This window comes from Terrapene carolina, unplaced genomic scaffold, assembly GCF_002925995.2.
Source record: "Terrapene carolina triunguis isolate 2854851 unplaced genomic scaffold, T_m_triunguis-2.0 Scaffold21, whole genome shotgun sequence".
Taxonomy (NCBI): domain Eukaryota; kingdom Metazoa; phylum Chordata; order Testudines; family Emydidae; genus Terrapene; species Terrapene triunguis.
The window spans coordinates 33,453,414-33,472,020 of record NW_020664372.1 but is presented as its reverse complement, the minus strand read 5'-3'; the positions used below and the strand labels follow the sequence as shown (position 1 = coordinate 33,472,020).

Genomic DNA, 18,607 nt, shown 5'->3' with positions numbered 1-18,607 from the left:
GACCCTACTTTGCCCTTCAGTTTAATGGGCACTGCTTTGGTAAATTACTAAATTGTGCTGAAGGAACAAGTGAGAAGAAATGGAAAGTAGGGTTACATGTCGTGGAGTTCTTATTCTTCAGCAATCTGTACATAACTCTTGACCCCTCTCTGGAGTCGGATAAATTTATTCTCTCTTGCATTTCTCTTTCTTGCTCATAAAATCAATTTGAAGAGAGGAACACTTTCACTTACTTTAAAGTTTAGGATCAAATGTCAATACTGGTCACATTTTTCTTAATCTGGAAAAAAGATGATTCTTTTGATAAGGGACTTAAATTTATGGAAGGAAAATTGGGATTTCTCTTCCTTCTGTCAGTAATAATTATTCAATGGGCTACATCTAAGGTAGCAAATAGTTAGTTTACTTTTACAGAGTACTGTTAGCTCCAGTTTTTTACTTTGGATTTGCTTCACTTGGTTTTAGGCTGACAGGGGTAGGGAGTAGAAAAATTTCACTTAGCTGTATATGATGTAGCAGACTTCTTTATGTAAATATACTGACATGGACTGTTTTCAGTCAAATTTGTGAAGGCAGATATCAAAATTGCTGATTTACTTTGATTAGCAAAGTAGTTTAGATATTTCATAAAGTGTTAATCATTTGTTACTTGAAATAGATTAAAAAGCAAAACACATTTCCGTCACAGTTCAGAAATGGTAATCAATTTTTGAAAATTAAATTAGTCTTTTTAGCCTACTGTGCCAGGTTAACAGAATTAATAAATAGTAATAATGGGGAATGATATTTCATATCCTCTCCTAGATCAAATTCCACCCAAATAATAAAAAAATTATTTCTGGCAAAATGTTTTCAACTGCCTTTAGAAAAATATTTAATCAAAACTGTAGTTCAGTTATTTTTTGGTTATACTCTAGCAATATAGGCCTTCTTGGAAGAAGATGACCAAATGGTCTGTGATGCTTTTGTTTCTGATGGAGTGCTGTATTTGCAACTGCTCAAAGCTCATTTAAGTCAATGAAAGTCTTTCAGTTGCAGTGGTTTTCAAAATTTGTAGGCCCTTTCCACATAATATAGTCTACTGTATACCCCCATCTGAGATACAGACATAATATACCTTTGATTAGATTGCCAAGTCTTACTAAGTAAAATGCGTTGTCCGCCACTATAGGATTTTTCTTGCGTACCCCCTGATGAGCGCTCGTGTTCCCCAGTTTGAAAACCATTATTCTATTGACTTCTTTGAGCTTTGGGTGAGGCCTTTGTAAATTTGACCACATCATCATGGAGTGCACCTTTCAGACCATTTAAACTTTTCATTATTATTGGTCTTCCTTTCTTCAGTGTCAGGTGAGGAATGGCGAGTGGTTATCGCATGTTCCATTGCCAAAATGTACAAGCAGTACCTAAAGAGGGAATATTAATTCTTTTCAAAGCACCACAGAAGAATGTACTGGCTTGCCCATGATGTATACAGACCTCTTCTTTATATTAGATACTAGTCTTTAACTTTACGTTTTTATTATTTAACATTTATATTGCGGTCTTGCCTAGAAGCCTCAATTAAGTTGAGATCCTTTTGTGCTAGGCACTATACAAACACAGCAAATGCCATTCTTGCTCCCAAGAAGTCTGTAGTCTTCATACAACTGATATGCACAATGCTGTTGTACTGCTCATATTTTTTTTTTTTTAACCATTTGAGAACCCAATTACTTAGGGTATTGATGTCAGAATTTAGGGTATGTCTACACCCAGCCGCTAGTTCGGCGGCTGGCAATCGAAGTTCTGGGTTCGACTTATCGCGTCTTGTCTGGACGCGATAAGTCGAACCAGGAAGTGCTCGCCGTCGACTGCGGTACTCCGGCTAGACGAGAGGAGTACCGCGGAGTCGACGGGGGAGCCTGCCTGCCGCGTGTGGACCGAGGTAAGATCGAACTAAGGTACTTCGAACTTCAGCTACGTTATTCACGTACCTTAGTTCGTACCTTAGTTCGATTTGGGGGGTGAGTGTAGACCAAGCCTTAGATTATCAGTAGAATTAAGTTGGCAGCCAGCAGAAACTTTCTTGTTCCCTGACTGACAATGTATATACCTGTTAGCTGCATGCTGAAGAGACAGGCAGCAGCTGGTGCATTCATATCATCTTTCCGGATGATACTTCAGGTGGCTTTCTTGAAGACATTTTAGTTAGGTTTGGGTTTTGAAAAAAGACGCAATCTTAATATCAATGTTTTAAAATGCTAGATAAAAGTGAAAATGGAAATAGCATTTATTTGAATTTTTTTTTTTTCTCCCCTCTCAGAGTTTTTGTGCTGCCTTACACCAGGAACTCAAAGAATACTACAGGCTTCTCTCTGTTTTACACTCCCAGGTAAATTAATACTTCTGATTGGTTCTTGAGTTCACCCTTTCGTGTTTACAAATCACTAAATAATTTTCTAGACGATTGTGACTTTTGGTTAGACTGTTTATTTAGCTAATTGATACAATATGAGCATTATAAAAGCAAGAATCTGGTTGGTGAAGGGTCTAACTATGTGGGCATCTGGCAGCCATGAAGTAAGATACCAGGTGTGTCACTCTGAAGCCTGGAATGTCTATAGAGACCGTATGAAGTAATGGAAACAGCTACAAGCATGGTTGAGGACTCTTGTGTTCAGAATATCACCAGGTTGAATCATCACTCAGTTTTGCTGTCTATTACCATCCAGTTTTTAAATTCTCAGCCATTTTGATTTCATGAATTACATCTGTGCACATTTCTTCTATTAGTGCTTGCATATGTCCATTACAGTGTAGGTGTGTGCATGCCTCTTTGCACTGGTGCAAGAGAGTTTTCCTTAGTAGTACCTGTAGAGGTGGCCCTGCCCATTGCCAAGCTCCTTGTGTTGGAAAGCAAGGGTAGAAAGGGTGGAGTAACCCCACCCTCACTTCTTTCTCACAAAGAAGTTTGTGGTCAGACCGTCAGTGTTCCTAGTGATCTCTTTACCTAGTGATATTCTTTTAAGCAAAAAAAAAATGCATTTCTAACTTTTTATTAATTTTTTTAGTGTTTTATTTGGGTTATTTTAGCTTTCAGGCTAACGTTTGCTTAGCAGGGCCTCTGGGCCCCACCCAATACTGGGATGACCCTATACCAAGGTCCCCGAGGATCAAGCCTTGCATGGGCTGCTGAAAACCTGTGCCCATCACTTTCCCTGAGTTGTGCTATCTGAAGTGCTTGGAGAAGGGTCACGTTAGAGACAGATGCTCCATTTACCATGGTTTTAAGACCAAGACAAAAACTGAGGGAGGGGCGTCTCCACTGCATCCTGATGAAGGCAGCCCTGAGACTAGCTTTGGAATGCCCTTGGTTGTCGAAGGGAAGCTCTTCAGTAACCCCTCTCAAAGTGCTTCCCTAGCATTACCAGCAGAGCAGATCCCCATCACCAGGTCCATTGTCTTCGAAGTCTAGGGCTTCTGAACAGTTCTGACCAGTGTTTTCTCCAGGAATTGAAATTAGAGGGGGTGTTCAAATTTACCAGAGGGGTTGGAAAATGACTAAATTAGCAACAGTGCCTAGTTGACCACTAGAGGGATGTGGGGAGTTCAGGGGGCTGTAGGGAAATCCCTGGTCCTGACCTCTGAAACATAAGAATAATTTGGTACTGGTCCTTCAAAGTCCAGATCTCTGCCTTTCATGCCTCATACACAGGATATGTCCAGAAATAATGGCAAAAGTTACAGGCATCCTTCTCTTCCCTCCTCTTCTGCAGCTGCCAGTTCATCTAGGCAAACTGGGTCCTTTTAACAAACATTTTGACCCAGGGGTCAAAAGCAGTCTATCATTCCTCAGTGTACCATCTTTCTCCATCTGAATATTTGCCAACATCTGTCCCACTTCCTGAGTGCTTGGGCCCTCATCACCATGGATCAGTGGGTCCTAAGCATGGTGAAAATGGGATACACCTTTCAATTTTCTTTCCCTCCTTCCCTATCCCCTTTCTTTGTCCCTCTTTAGGAACCACTCTCACAAAAATGTGCTACTTCAGGAGGTCCAATTTCTCATTCTCCTCCTGCGGGGGCCATACAGGAAGGTCCCTTGTTGTTTAGGGGATGGGATTTTAGTCCCTAAATTTCCTAATCCCAAAAGCAAAGGGGGCAGGTTGGGGGTCTCAGGTCTATTTTAGATCTAAGACAGCTAAACAAATTCCTAAAGAAAATAAAATTCTGGATGGTCACTCTAGCTTCCATTATCCCTTCCCTATATTCCAGTGACTAGTATGCTGCTCTCGACTTAAAAGGCTCCTATTTTCACATGGCTATTCACCAGAGCCACTGAAAATTCCTCAGGTTCGTGATTAATAGATCCCACTACCAATTCGCAGTGCTGCCTTTTGGTCTGTCAGTAGCTCCTCGTGTTCACAAAGTGCATAGCTGTGATAGCGGCATTCCTGCAAAAGACAGCCATCCACATATTCCCCTACATAGATGACTGGCTAGTAAGAGGCCAGTCCAGGTCACAGGTATTGTCCCGGCCACTATACAGTCCACTTTTGACATGCTGGGGCTCCTAATCAATATGGAGACATCTACCCAGACCTCTATAAAGGCTAAATCTTTCCTGCCAGGGCTGAGATGCCAAACAATGCAGGATATTGCTCTAGATCTAAAGGCACATCCTGTTACTACAGTATGAAACTGCCTCAAGCTTCTAGGGCATATGGCGGCATGCAATTACATGGTGCAGCATGTCAGGCTGCACTTTAGGGAGCTACAAGGCTGGCTAGCGTAGGTGTATTTACAGGCCTGTCCTCATGTGGACATGGTGGTTCAAATACCTGTGAATGTTTGCATGGGAGTTCCCTTTGTTCCCGCACATCAGACACTCACCATACGTCTCAGATGCATCTGATCTAGGTTGGGGAGTACACTTAGGTCCCTTTCGGACACAAGGTCTTTGGTCTATTCATGATCTACAGCTCCATATAAATATTGGGGAGCTTCGGGCCCATCCATTTAGCTTGCATGGTGTTCCTTTCACATATCAAAGGGTAGAATTTGTTGGTGCTCACAGAACACAGCAGTTGTGTTCTATGTAAACAAACGAGGGGATCCCAGTTGATGAAGTTATGCCAAAAAGCGATTCTGCTTTGGAGTTTCTGCATTGCCAGCAGATTACTAAGCAGGTCATTCGAAGGTCACCATTAGTGGTCTCTCTGTTCAGATGTGTCCATTTTCCAGATTTGGAGAATTCCCCAGGTGGACTTATATGCAACAAGAGCAAAAAAAAGTAGTCATTCCTGAGCAGATTATAACCCAGGTTCGTTGGCAGATGCTATCCTCCTACCCTGGTCTAAGGGCCTGCTATATGCCTTCCCTCCAATTCTGCTTCTGCCCAAAGTCTTGTCTTGTCCAAAGTCAAATAAGATTGTGCTCACCTTATACTTCTAGCCCCAGCATGGTCCCATCAATATTGGTTCTTGACTCTACAGCCCTTTCAGTCAGATTTCCAGTGTCGCTCCTGCAAGATGTGGCTGTAATCTCCCAAGACCACATGTGCCGTCTTCATCCCAATTTGCAGGCCCTCCACCTGACAGCATGGATGCTTCGTGGCTGACACTCTTGGAAGAAAGTTGCTCTAAGGGAGTTGAGAAAGTTCTTCTAAATAGTAAAGAGCCTTCAATGAAGACTATTTATCTTACTAAATGGAAAAGATTCTCCATTTGGTCCACACAGAAAGGCATTTCCCTGACTTGATCTATTCACCATAAATTGAACTCTCTCTTATTCCTGAAACAGCAAGGGTTAGTTGTTAGCTGCCAGGTGGACTATGAGGGAACTATCTCAGCTTTCCACCCTCCTGTGGATAACTGCTCGCTTTTTTCAAACGCTAAGTCTGTCAGGTTTCTGAAGGGTTTGGGCAGATGATATCCACAGGTACACTGCCTGGTCCCCCTGTGGAACTTAAATTTAATTCTAGCAAAGTTAATGGGTCCCCCCCCTTTGAGCCAGTGGTGACCTCTGTTCTACCTTTCTATGAAGGTGCCTTTCTTGGTTGCTATTGCCTCAGTCAAGAGTAGGGGAATTGCAAGCCTTAGTATCAGAACCTCCTTATACAATCGTTGTTAGAGACGAGGTTTGCCTTCAGCCTCACCCAGAGTTCCTCACTTGTGTGGTTTCCAGTTTTCACATTAACCAAACAGTTTATTTACTGGCTTTCTTTTGAAAGCCTCATTTGAGTAAAAGCAAAGAAAAGTTTCATATTCTAAATGTTACAAGAGCTTTAGCTTTTACCTGGATCAGGCTAGGCCATGCACAGAGCAGCATGGTTACAGGCCTTCAGATTCCTGTAGAGGTGCAACAAACCATTGAGGACCCCCCCTTTCAAGGGTTGTCCCTTGTTCTCATCCAAGACAGATGAGGCTCTGCACACTCTAATAAACTCTAGTGGTGCTGTAGTTCTTGGACCTCTAGACACCCATGACAGAGGACTAAATGTGATCTGCAGTACCAGCTTAGACAGCAATACTACCCTTTCCAGCAGCCTGATCAATCCAAGAGGAGGCAAAGATCACAAAGAAAGAAGCCCTTGCCTTTCTCTTCATCTCAGCAATCAAAGGCCTCCAAGCTGTCATTTTGACTTTTCGGTTGAGGACTGTGTACTATCCAGTATGGATCTCACTGGTCCTTCCCCACCTTTCTGGGACAGGTTGTCCCATTTTCTGTGCTTGGTAATTCATCGCCTCAAAGAACTGGGTGCTAAGCACAATGGAATCTGGATGGAAATTCCCTCCTTCAGGGATCACTAGTCTGTGCTAAGACAGGAAGTGCAGGCTCTATATCAGGGGTCTCAAATTCAATTTACCTTAAGGCCAGTGCCAGTCCTCTCATCCTCCCAGTGGGCCAATAATGTCACTGAAGATGGTGTTCAGAAAAGAAAACGTTTATATTGTGTATTTTATTTCGAATTTATTAGAAATAAAAAATACAGTCATACAACTTTCTACAATTCTTCACCTGCCAGAGAGTTTTTAGTGTTTGCCAGACACCTGGCAATGCTTCAGTTCTGTCAGTTTGATGTTCGTCCTCAGTGACGGAGCAGTTCAAACCTTCAGGATTGCAGCAAGGTGTGTGCATCAGATAGTTGTGTTCGGTCCACTTTCCCACACTCCATGCTCTGCTGACAGCAGGACCTTGCTGGGCTGGGCCTCGTTGGGCACAAAAGTGGCTGAGGAGGAGGCATAGTCATGGTCTGCCCACTGGTCAGATGCAGGAGGTGGTTCTAACTCTCCCTGTGTGTCTGGGATTATGCTCCCATCAGGTTCAGTGCCTCTTGGTGCTCCTGCTGAGATGGCCCTCTCCTACGCAACCTACCAACATTACATGGGACAGTGGGTAAAAAAGTAAATAAAGGGCCCCATTTCATTACATAGACCTGCAGTGCCAACAGCTAGAAGGAACATCTTTCCTTTCTTCTTATCTTCACCTTATCTTATCTGCAGGCATCAGACACATTGCCTCCGTGCAGGCATCATCCCCCGGAGCTCCCATTGGCCATGGAGTCAGCGCTCGGGGAGGGGGAACAGAGGCAGCATGCCCCGTTGCGCTGTCATTGGAGCCTCATGAGTCACACCACCTCCCAGCCCATTTCCCACCCTTTTCTCTCGCTCCCTTGGCCTCATGCTGCCCTGGCTGACTCTGCCCGGCGACTAGTGATGCTGCCTCCATGGCTGACTCTGCCCGACAACTAATGATGCTGACTCTGCCCGGTGACTAGTGATGGTATCCTCTGTCCCTCTTCCCCAGCCAATGGGAGCTGTGGGTGGGTGGGTGGGGGGGGCGCCGGCGCCTGCAGCAGACCGAGCCGGCAGCGTGGCTGCATTTCTCCTGCCCACTCCCCTTCCTTGGCCAGCAGCCACCCGGATGAAAGAATTTTTTTAAAAGTTTCCGCAGGCCGCAGTGTGGAGGTTCTCGGGCCACAGATGGCCCGTGGGCTGGGACTTTGAGACCGCTGCTCTATATTCTTTGGAGCCATAGAGGGCATGCTCTTGTGTCATCAGAGCAGGGAATTTTATTCCCATTACCTTCTGATACCCAAAGACAGAGGTGGTCTCAGACCATGTTAGACATTTAGAACCTCAGCAAATACATCAAGAAGATGAAGTTCTGCATGGTGTCCTTAGCTACGATCATCCCTTTCCTAGATCCAAGAGAATATTATACTGCCTTCAACTTGCAGGACACTCATTTCTAAGAGGCGATCCATCCTGGCCACAGGAGGTTCCTCATGGCCAGTGTTGGAGACTACCATTACCAATTAACCATCTTACTCTCAGAGCTGACAACAGACCGAAGGATATTTACCAAATGTATGTGATAGTGGCAACTTGCCTACCCAAAAGAGACAGATCTATATCCTTATCTGGATGAGTGATGGTTCAGGGCTGGTCCAAACATCATGTGCAGGTCGTTGTCCACCAAATCCTGAGTCTCCAACATTCTGGGCCTAACACTGAACAAACACAAATCAACTTTGCATCTCTTACGGAGGATAGAATTTATGGGTGCAGTCCTTGATTTGACCTCTGCCAGTGCTTTTGTACTGCTTGCCAGGTTCCACACTGTCTTCAAACCACTGCGAGGACTGACTCCATGATCACATAGTGTCATGTACCTATGTCACTCCTCTATGGTAGGCTGCTTTATAGGCATGGCTCGCCGCTGTCTATTGTCCTTATATTCATGACCTAGACAATCTGGTGCATATCCTGGAAAAAGTACTGTCACCAGCTCTTGATACTCTGTCTACTGTGGATGATCCCCAATGTAAAAAGCAGGGGAAGAACAGAATATTGGCACCGATCTTGTGAAGATTTCCTAGCACTGATTTCAAAGGAAGTCTGGCTCCTTAACTGGCATTGTAGTAGTTCAGGATTTGCAGAGTCATATTCTTTATACTCAGACTTTGCCTAGACTAAAACTTCAGTCTGTATACAGGATTCTTGCTTTCTTGGTTCATCTATCATCCTCTGAACAGTTTCCTGATCTGTCAGCTCTGGAATTCCTAGTTAGTGATTACAAGGGTCTCCCTTTAGCTCTACAATTGTCCAGCGACTGAGTACTGTTCACCTTTTCAGTTCCAAGGGCTGTTAAGCCCCCTGTGCTCTCAGAACTCAGATTTTTCAGCTTTTTACATGTGCTGTCATGGTCCTCCCTACAAGCACCACCACTCTGTGTCAAATGTCGTTGGCACTGTTTCCACCAGCAGTGAACTGTGATGTAATACCAGTCTGCCACCTCTCTCCCTCATTTCCAATATGAGCAGGGAGGATAGTCATGATGCTCTTTTGAACGATGGAGTCCCTGTGGGTGATTATTGCCACAGATGGCTCAGCTGGTGATGATATATGTTACTGTGTAGTATCTCTGCTAGATGAATTTCATCAGACCCAAAAGCTGCTGGACAGCTCATATATATCAATTGGAGACTGCTTTGGTCACTGTGGAAACAGATTTCTGTTTAACATCGTTCAAGCTAAACTGAATGATAGGATGTCCCTTCTGGTCAGTAAGGGACTGTTTATACCCAGTTAACAGTATTTGACTAACAGAGTCCTGTTCACTGGCAGTCTCCAGGGAAGTGGATAGAATATATTTTATTTACTACAACATGCAAGAGCCAACTCCCTTGTAGTTTCTGATGCATTAGAAAAGACTTAGGGGTACTAAATTTATCCATTCTGCCCCTTCAATAAGGATGGATGCAGAATTTACTCATTTGGTTGACAGGAAATCTCATTCATTGAGGTGTGTGGGCATCAAAGCATAGGACTGGAAGGGACCTCGAGAGGTCATCTAGTCTAGTCCCCTGCATGTATACTGCTTACACATTTACACAATTACCGGGTACACTGTCCACATGCCCTCTGGGCTGATAGCTTCAATCCCTGAAAACCAGAGACAAGCAACAAAAAATCTTGCTGCAGATGGCAGTGTTATGATCCACTGTGCCTCCCTGGGACTCCTCCAATTCTTGCACCAGTGTCTTGGCCACATAAGTCAGTTTGCATAGATTCTCCATGACTCCTTGAGCCCTGTTCCAAAATAACAAGGATGAATAGAGAATTTAACCTGTGAAGCTCAGGGTGGTCTTAGTGTTTGTGTAGTGGGAACAGAGGGAATGATGAAACCTCAGTGAGGCTGAAACAACAATGGCAATGGCTTGCGCCCGTGGTCTTTTCTGCTACCAGCTAAGGAAAGAAGAAATCCATTTACATTGCCTTAATCTTCTGTATTGTCTGTATCCAGACAACACGTTTGACTCTGCAGTTAGAAGACCTGTTCCAATAGCCTTTCATCCTTTCTTCTGACGCCACCTCTTCCCTGTCTCTTTGGAGATGGGTTTGTGAGGTTCTATGATGCCTGGTGTGAAGAAATTGCCTCAGATTGCTGGGTATCCAGAAGCCTTAATTCAAAGTTACTTCATATATAGAGCCTCATCAGACTGCCTCCCAACCCCTGTTACCCATCCCTCTTCAGGAATACACTCATAAGAACGGCTATACTGGGTCAACCCAAAGGTCCATCTAGCTCAGTAGCCTGTCTTTGGACAGTGTCCAATGCCAGGTGCCGCAGAGAGAATGAACAGAATAGGTAATCATCAAGTGATCCATCCCTTGTCACCCATTCCCAGTTTCTGGCAAACAGAGGCTAGGGAAACCATCCCTGCCCATCCTGGCTAATAGCCATTGATGGACCTATCTTCCATGAACTTATCTAGTTCTTTTTTGAACCGTGTTATAATCTTGGCCTTCACAACATCCTCTGGCAAGGAGTTCCACAGGTTGACTGTGCATCGTGTGAAAAAATACTTCCTTTTGTTTGTTTTAAACCTGCTGCCTATTAACTCGTGGAAGTTATTCTCTTCTGACTTATACTTCTAATCTCCATGAAGGTTGATGGCCTCCACCCAATCTTAGATGTAAGCAGTCTAAACAAATACATCAGAACTTCAGAATTCAGGACAATCACCATAGGGAATGGATGATTGATCTCCATACCAAGGAGGCTGAGTGGCTCTTGACTTGAAAGATGCCTACTTTCACGTTGGTACAGAGAAGTTGCACAGGAATACCTGAGCTTTTGCTAAAGAGAAAAAACATCTCCTCCAAGAAGTCAGCAGTGCTATGTATTTTTTTTTTTCTTTCTTCAAAGTCTCTGGTCGTAATGACATCCCACCTAAGAGAGAGTACATGTTTTTCTGTATTTTAAAGGACTGGCTTCTCAAGGCCAGATCGCAGTAGGGGCTCTTCTGTTCTCTAGATTTAACATGTCATTTTGGGCTCAAAATCAACTGGCAAAATTTGAAACTGTTCATTTGTCAAGAACTGTCCTTTTTGTAGGAGCAGTACACTTTGAACATAGACAACTTCTGCAGCCCTAGTCAGAGAATCATAGAATATCAGGGTTGGAAGGGACCTCAGGAGGTCATCTAGTCCAACCCCCTGCTCCAAAGCAGGACCAATCCCCAACTAAATCATCCCAGCCAGGGCTTTGTCAAGCCTGACCTTAAAAACCGCTAAGGAAGGAGATTCCACCACCTCCCTAGGTAACCCATTCCAGTGCTTCACCACCCTCCTAGTGAAAAAGTTTTTCCTAATACCAACCTAAACCTCTTCCACTGCAACTTGAGACCATTACTCCTTGTTCTGACATCTGGTATCATTGAGAACAATCTAGAGCCATCCTCTTTGGAACCCCCTTTCAGGGGGAACTTGGTAGTTGAAAGCAGCTACCAAGTTCCCCCTCATTCTTCTCTTCTGCAGACTAAACAATCCCAGTTCCCTCAGCCTCTCCTCATAAGTCATGTGCTCCAGCCCCCTAATCATTTTTGTTGCCCTCCGCTGGACTCTTTCCAATTTTTCCACATCCTTCTTGTAGTGTGGGGCCCAAAACTGGACACAGTACTCCAGATGAGGCCTCACCAATGTTGAATAGAGGGGAATGATCATGTCCCTCGTTCTGCTTGCAGTGCCCCTACTTACACTGCCCAAAATGCCGTTAGCCTTCTTGGCAACAAGGGCACACTGTTGACTCATATCCAGCTTCTCGTCCACCATGACCCCTAGGTCCTTTTCTGCAGAACTGCTGCCTAGCCATTCAGTCCCTAGTCTGTGGCAGTGCATGGGATTCTTCTGTCCTAAGTGCAGGATTCTGCACTTGTCCTTGTTGAACCTCATCAGGTTTCTTTTGTCCCAATCCTCTAATTCATCTAGGTCCTATCCTTACCCTCCAGCATATCTACCACTCCTCCTACTTTAGTGTCATCTGCAAACTTGCTGAGAGTGCAGTCCATGCCATCCTCCAGATCATTAATGAACAAAACTGACCCTTGGGGCACTCCGCTTGATACCGGCTGCCAACTAGACATGGAGCCATTGATCACCGCCCATTGAGCCCAATGATCTAGCCAGCTTTCTATCCACCTTATAGTCCATTCATCCTGCCTATACTTCATGACAGATGCCGCCAAACTAGGATGGGGAACCTGCTTCCAAGATTTACACACATGGATTCTACAGTCAGGCCAGGGCCTTGTCCTAAGTGCTTTCATTTTGAAGCTTGTTTGTTTGGGTGGTTTGGTTGGTTGGTCGGTCGGTCCAAATCCTGAATTGCTGTTTTGTTGATCGATTAGAGACTACTGTCAACCTTACAGCACGGGGTACTCTGCTCCAAGCAAGCAGCCACACCTGGCAGACTAAGGCAGAGAGCACCTGCAATATCACATGTGACCCTGAAGAGCAGAGTAACCCTACCTCCCACACACAGCTGCATTGATATTGCATTCATCTGATAGCGCTACTCTTACTGGGAGTACAAAATGTCCAGGCAGGCTCCCTGTGCAGAAGATGACAAGACCAGTGACTGATCTCTGAAAACATCAATGGTTTACCATTACTTCTGCCCTTGGAGAACACATGCAATAGATCTTCGCCACCAGCGAAAACAGTGTGTCACGACTTTTGCTCAAGAGCAAGTATAGATTAGGAGTCCCTCACAGATTCATTCCTCCTGGATTGGTGCAAAGACCTTTTTATAGGCATTCCCTCCAAAGCCTCTCGGATCCAGACTCCTACAAAAAATCCACAGAGGCAGTGTAGAAATTCTTCTGAATGCATCAGTGTAGTCCAGACAGCTCTCATATGCTGATTTTTCTGGTACACTTCCCCCAAGAGTCGCCATATAGCTTTCATCCAACACCAGACCTGCTGTCTCAGACACTTGAGAGCATCCTCTACCCTGATCTAGAATTGTTTATATTTGGCTACCTCGATGATAGACTCTTTACTAGCTCTGTCCTCTCTTGCTCTACAAGAATAAGAGGTTCTTTTCCAGTCTAGGTACTTTCCCTTCCCAATGGCTAAGGTCAGAGATGGAAGAGTTTCTTTACTTGGGCGATTACTACAGGGGTTGTTCCAGGGTCCTCCTATGTTCCTTTATATGGATTACTTGTGACACCTCAAGGAGTTAGTTCTGTCCCTGAAAGGCCATTTAGCTACAATTTTGGCATACCATCATCTTGTCCAATGCGTTCTTCCACTCTACAGCTATATATTTCTTCATGTATTTGCTTGTGTACTCTCAGGCTAGGGTCCCCTTATTAACAGGGGTTGGCGCCCACCCATATACGATACAGCTGCTTCTGTGTATGTTTTAAGCAGATGCCCTTTGGGAAGATTTGCAGAGCAGCCACATGGATTTCAATTCACACCTTAATTAAGCACTATTCATTAAATCTGAAGTAAAACTTTTTCAAAAGCACCCAAGTTCCATTTCCAGAAGTGACTTAGGCTCCTATATATTAATAGTACTCCATCTTTGAACTTTATAGTTAACTTATTTGCTTTATTGTGGTGACTTTTGGAGGAAAATTTCAAGAGACTTTGTCCCATGCAGAATTAAAATCAAGCTGCTGCTGTCATGGTAGAAATTTCACTATTCATTCTGTTGCTCTCAGGATTCTTGTTTTACACATTTTGTTCTCTTTCCACTCCGTTCTCTGCATAGCCTCTCCGATTACCACCTGCTATCCTTCAGCATTGTTTCTCTGTCCTTCGCTGCTTTTGTAACTACCTATCCATCAAGCTGTCTGATGCTTCTGTTGCATACCCTCATGTCTTCCCTACCCTCTTTCTTCTGTCAGATCCATTATTTTTACATTTTGCGCTGTGCTTTCATCTACATTTGATTCTTGGTTTCTTCTTATGTCAGTCTATGAAGTTTTAGCCTAAGTATTTTATGATAAAATGTATGTATTGACTAGTTTCATGTAATAAAAAAACTAAACGAAGCTAACTTCAGAACAAAAATGTAGAATATCTATTTTGCTGCCAGTACTTGAATGCTGTGTTTTGACTATGCCTGTGTGTTTTAATTTGATCAGCTGCAACTTGAAGATGATCAGGGTGTAAATTTGGGACTTGAGAGCAGTTTAACACTTCGTCGTCTTCTAGTATGGACATATGATCCTAAAATAAGACTCAAGACACTTGCAGCACTTGTCGATCACTGTCAAGGTCTGTGATTTTTTTTAAATATTTCTTTATTTTTTAAAGTTTTGTAACTTCAGGAGTGATTGTGCATGCCAAGCATGGATGCCAGTTATATTAAATTAATTATATTTGAGATTAAAGTAGTAGACTTCTGGTAGTGATGTGGCTGGTTGAAGACCAGGTAAAAATGTTCACCTTCCCTTCAAACAAGTCTGTAAGCAGTAGATCCACCAGACTGTCTTCAGCATTTTAAATAGATATTTACATAACCATAGTAATACTCTCACATACTTTTGTAAATTTACTTACTAAAAACACATTTTAAATTATTATATACTTTATTTCTTTTCCTGTTGTTGCTGGTTACCAGGCTATTTGAGCAGAAATGGAAGCTTTCTTCTTATCAAAATAATGCAGATTCTTCAAACTGCCCATCTAACTAAAACTCACTGAAATCTCTTGTACAGGATACATTTGAAAAAAAAAATTAGGGTTAATGGTCACTTTTTCATATTCTTCATAACTGAAAGTTTCCTACTCTGTGGAGCCTGAAGATTAATGTTCTGCTTTGCAGAATTACACTAAGAGCTATGCTCTTTCAAAATGGCTGCCATCTCCCATTGCTGTAGTGAGTCTGAGTATTCCTCTGGCATAGAGGGTATATAGCCTGCCCTGAGGAAAGTTTGGCTTCACTCCCATTGGAAACAGTGGGAGGCTATGGCTATTTTGAAACCATTTCTTAATGGAAGAATGCATATGGCCTCGGTACCAGAGAGAACAGTGAGAAATGATTTTGTAAGAGGGTAGTTCATTAAGTTTTTCTGAAGAAAAAGATTTAATGTAGCAGTCTGTGCTGACAAACTTTCACTTATGCGACATAACAGTAAAGAGAGCCCATTAATCCTAAATACACCTCTACCTCGATATAACGCTGTCCTCGGGAGCCAAAAAATCTTACCGCATTATAGGTGAAACCGCGTTATATTGAACTTGCTTTGATCCACCGGAGTGCGCAGCCCCGCCCCCCAGAGCACTGCTTTACCGCGTTATATCCAAATTCGTGTTATATCTGGTGGCGTTATATCGAGGTAGCGGTGTATTTTATTTCAAAAGCTAGTGATTGCACTAAAGCTACTCAGATTGCAAGAGGAAGGAGGAAACTGCAGGGGAAGATAGGAAGGATTGGAGAGAGCGAGAGAAGTGTGTGTGTGTGTGTGTGTGTGTGTGTGCGCGCGCGCATGCACACGGGAATGTAGGGAGGTGCAAGAGACAAGGATAATTTAGAGGACGAGAGAGGAAATTGAAATGTACCCTCAAGCAGGGTTTATGGTTGGCTTGCTTCACCAGAGCAGTATAAAGCAAAAACTAACTGGCATGCTTGGTCTTGCTTGCTTCAGGGTGGCATAAAACAACCAGAGCTTATCAATGGATGTGTCGAAACATGTTAAAATACAGATTTAAGTTTGATATTTAATATTTAAATCTTCCTTCTAATGTTTTCTTTTAATTGTCATAATTCTAAATGTATGTCTACATTGCACACTCCTTTTGGTGGTGTGTAGAGTACATACCCTTATCCCCAGCAAGGGTGTAAACAGCAGTGTAGATGGTGAGGCACTGCTTAGGTGAGTAGAATAAAGACACACCTGAACCATGTGGTGTACCTGGGTATGTACTATAAATGGCTCTCTACTTGCACAAGCTGCACCGCCTTCATCTAGACTGCCTCCCTACTGCCAGTCTTTTCCAGGGAGCTGCCAGAGCCTTTTACTACTGTGGGAAAAAGCTCTAGCGGGGGGGAGGCAGCAGGGAAAGGTTCCAGCAGCTCCCTGCTGCCAAGACTTTTCCTATGCCTCCACGCTGCCAGAGCCTTCCACTGACATGTCGCCACACACCCCTGTGTGACTGCAGTCTGCTTTTCTCCATAGTATGTAGCTACATATACCCTAAGCACTGCTGCAAGTGGCATGCATTGTAGACATAGCCTAAATGTTTATATGTGTTGGATTTAAAATTGCTGTATAACAAGGTCAGAGATGGACAGACATACAGTTAGTCATCATGGCCTGAAGAAAGTTATTTTTGAAATATAAAGTACATAATCAGAACCTGCTCTCTTTCCTTCACCTGTCTACTTCTGTCTCCATAGGAAGAAAAGGTGGTGAACTAGCATCAGCTGTCCATGCCTACACTAAAACAGGAGATCCCTATATGAGATCCCTGGTACAACACATTCTTGGCCTAGTGTCCCATCCGGTCTTGAATTTCCTTTACCGCTGGATTTATGATGGGGAGCTGGAGGACACATACCATGAAGTAAGTTATGTATAACTAGTAATATTGATACCTTTTCAAGTTCTTATTTGAGTAAAAATCAATGATACATTTGAGTGAGAACTGCAGGATTGAACCCATTATGAGCATAAGAATAGTTCAGTTGCACAACATTATTTTAAAATATGAAATGGCCTGTGTAACTTACTGTGTATGTAACTAAACTACATGTAGTAATGACCTGACTGAATTGGATAACTGATCCATCAAGTCCAGCATGCTGCCTCTACTCGTGGCAAAAAAAACTGTTAGAGAAAGCCCAGACCCTCTCAACTTCTTTCTGGAAAATGTACTCATAACATTATGGTGTACAAAAGTTGTTCCAGCTCTTGCAAGCAATCCATTTTGTACCTGAAGTATAAGGTTTGACTATTTCTCTTGCTTTGTAGTTTATTTTTATTAATGTCTATGTTTACAGTTCCTACTATTATCCTAGGCATTAGTGCAAATAATTTTCATAGATTCCAAGGCCAGAAGGGACCACTGTGAGATCATCTAATCTGACCTCCTGTATAACAAGGGCCATAGAACTTCCCCAAAGTAATTCCTGAAACACATCTTTTAGAAAAACACCGAGTCTTGATTTAAGACTTTTTAGTGATGGAGAATCCACCACAACCCTTAGTAAATTGTTCCAATGGTTAATTACACTCCGTCAAAAATTAATGCCTTATTTCCAGTCTGAAATTGTCTAGCTTCAACTTCCAGCCATTGGATTGTGTAATACCTTTCTCTGCTAGATTGAAGAACCCATTATTAAATATTTATTCCCCGTGTAGATACTTATAAAGTGTAATCAGGTCACCCCTGACCCTTCTGTTTAAGCTAAATATATTGAGCTCTTGGAGTCTTTCACTTTTTCAGATTCTGTAGAAAATGTTATGAGAATGAAATACCTTTAAAAGTCCTACAAAATTTGCTTTGACTTCTGCAGTAATAGATTCTTATAAAATCCATCCTTGTTCTAGTTATTCATGTACTATCACCTTCATAGTACCTCCTTATTCTATCATTTAACAAAATTAATAATCAGAGTATTCAACTCTTATATAAGGCTTTTTATTCATAGATCTCATTGGCACTTCACTGTTAACTGTACCTGTTTACACTTACCTCAATCATCCTCACGCTTGCTTTTCTCCTTGCCAGGTTACAACTCGGTTTATGTAATCTTATTTTGAGTTTCACTGAGATTTAGGAGCCTAAACTCTATTTTTAAAAATGAATTAGGCACTTAGGTTACTGAGTTACTTAAACTCTTCTGAGATTGTTAACTGTGGACTAAATAACCTCTTCAATTTCTATGATTCTATATTGGAGTCGAAAATTAAATGAGCGTGGAGAATGAATTAGTGTCATCCAGAGTTGGTCTCTAAGGTCAACGTAGGGAAGCCTGTATCTATTATGTGGATAAATAGAGAACTTCAGTCTTTAGGGCTGCCACTATGACACCTTTCAAAAGTATTAAAAGTAACTTATCCCCTCTCCTCTGCCATATTTCAAATAAAAAATTAAACTCATAAGTGATTGACACTGTCACTTATTAGTTGTCAACTTTTTGCAAGTAGCTTGTTTAAATTTACATAGATTGATAATGCATCTTAAATACTGAAAATAAACAATTGCTTAATGTGGTGTGTTGGACTTACAGCTTACATTTTGTCTGAAGGCCATATGTCTTGCTAGCAGTGGCATTTTGAAAAAATTCTCCTCCCCTGTAAGGTCCACTTGCTTGA

General features: G+C 42.7%; 1 protein-coding gene across 1 annotated transcript in view; it reads left to right on the top strand.

The window, feature by feature from the left end:
- TUBGCP3 (tubulin gamma complex associated protein 3) overlaps positions 1–18,607 on the top strand; it is an 86,818-nt gene that overhangs the window by 39,928 nt on the left and 28,283 nt on the right. The window contains exons 9-11 of the mRNA XM_029913220.1: positions 2,306–2,374; positions 14,429–14,561; positions 16,687–16,853. Of these exons, the coding sequence (XP_029769080.1) occupies positions 2,306–2,374; positions 14,429–14,561; positions 16,687–16,853 (369 nt within the window). The remainder of the gene's footprint in view (positions 1–2,305; positions 2,375–14,428; positions 14,562–16,686; positions 16,854–18,607) is intronic.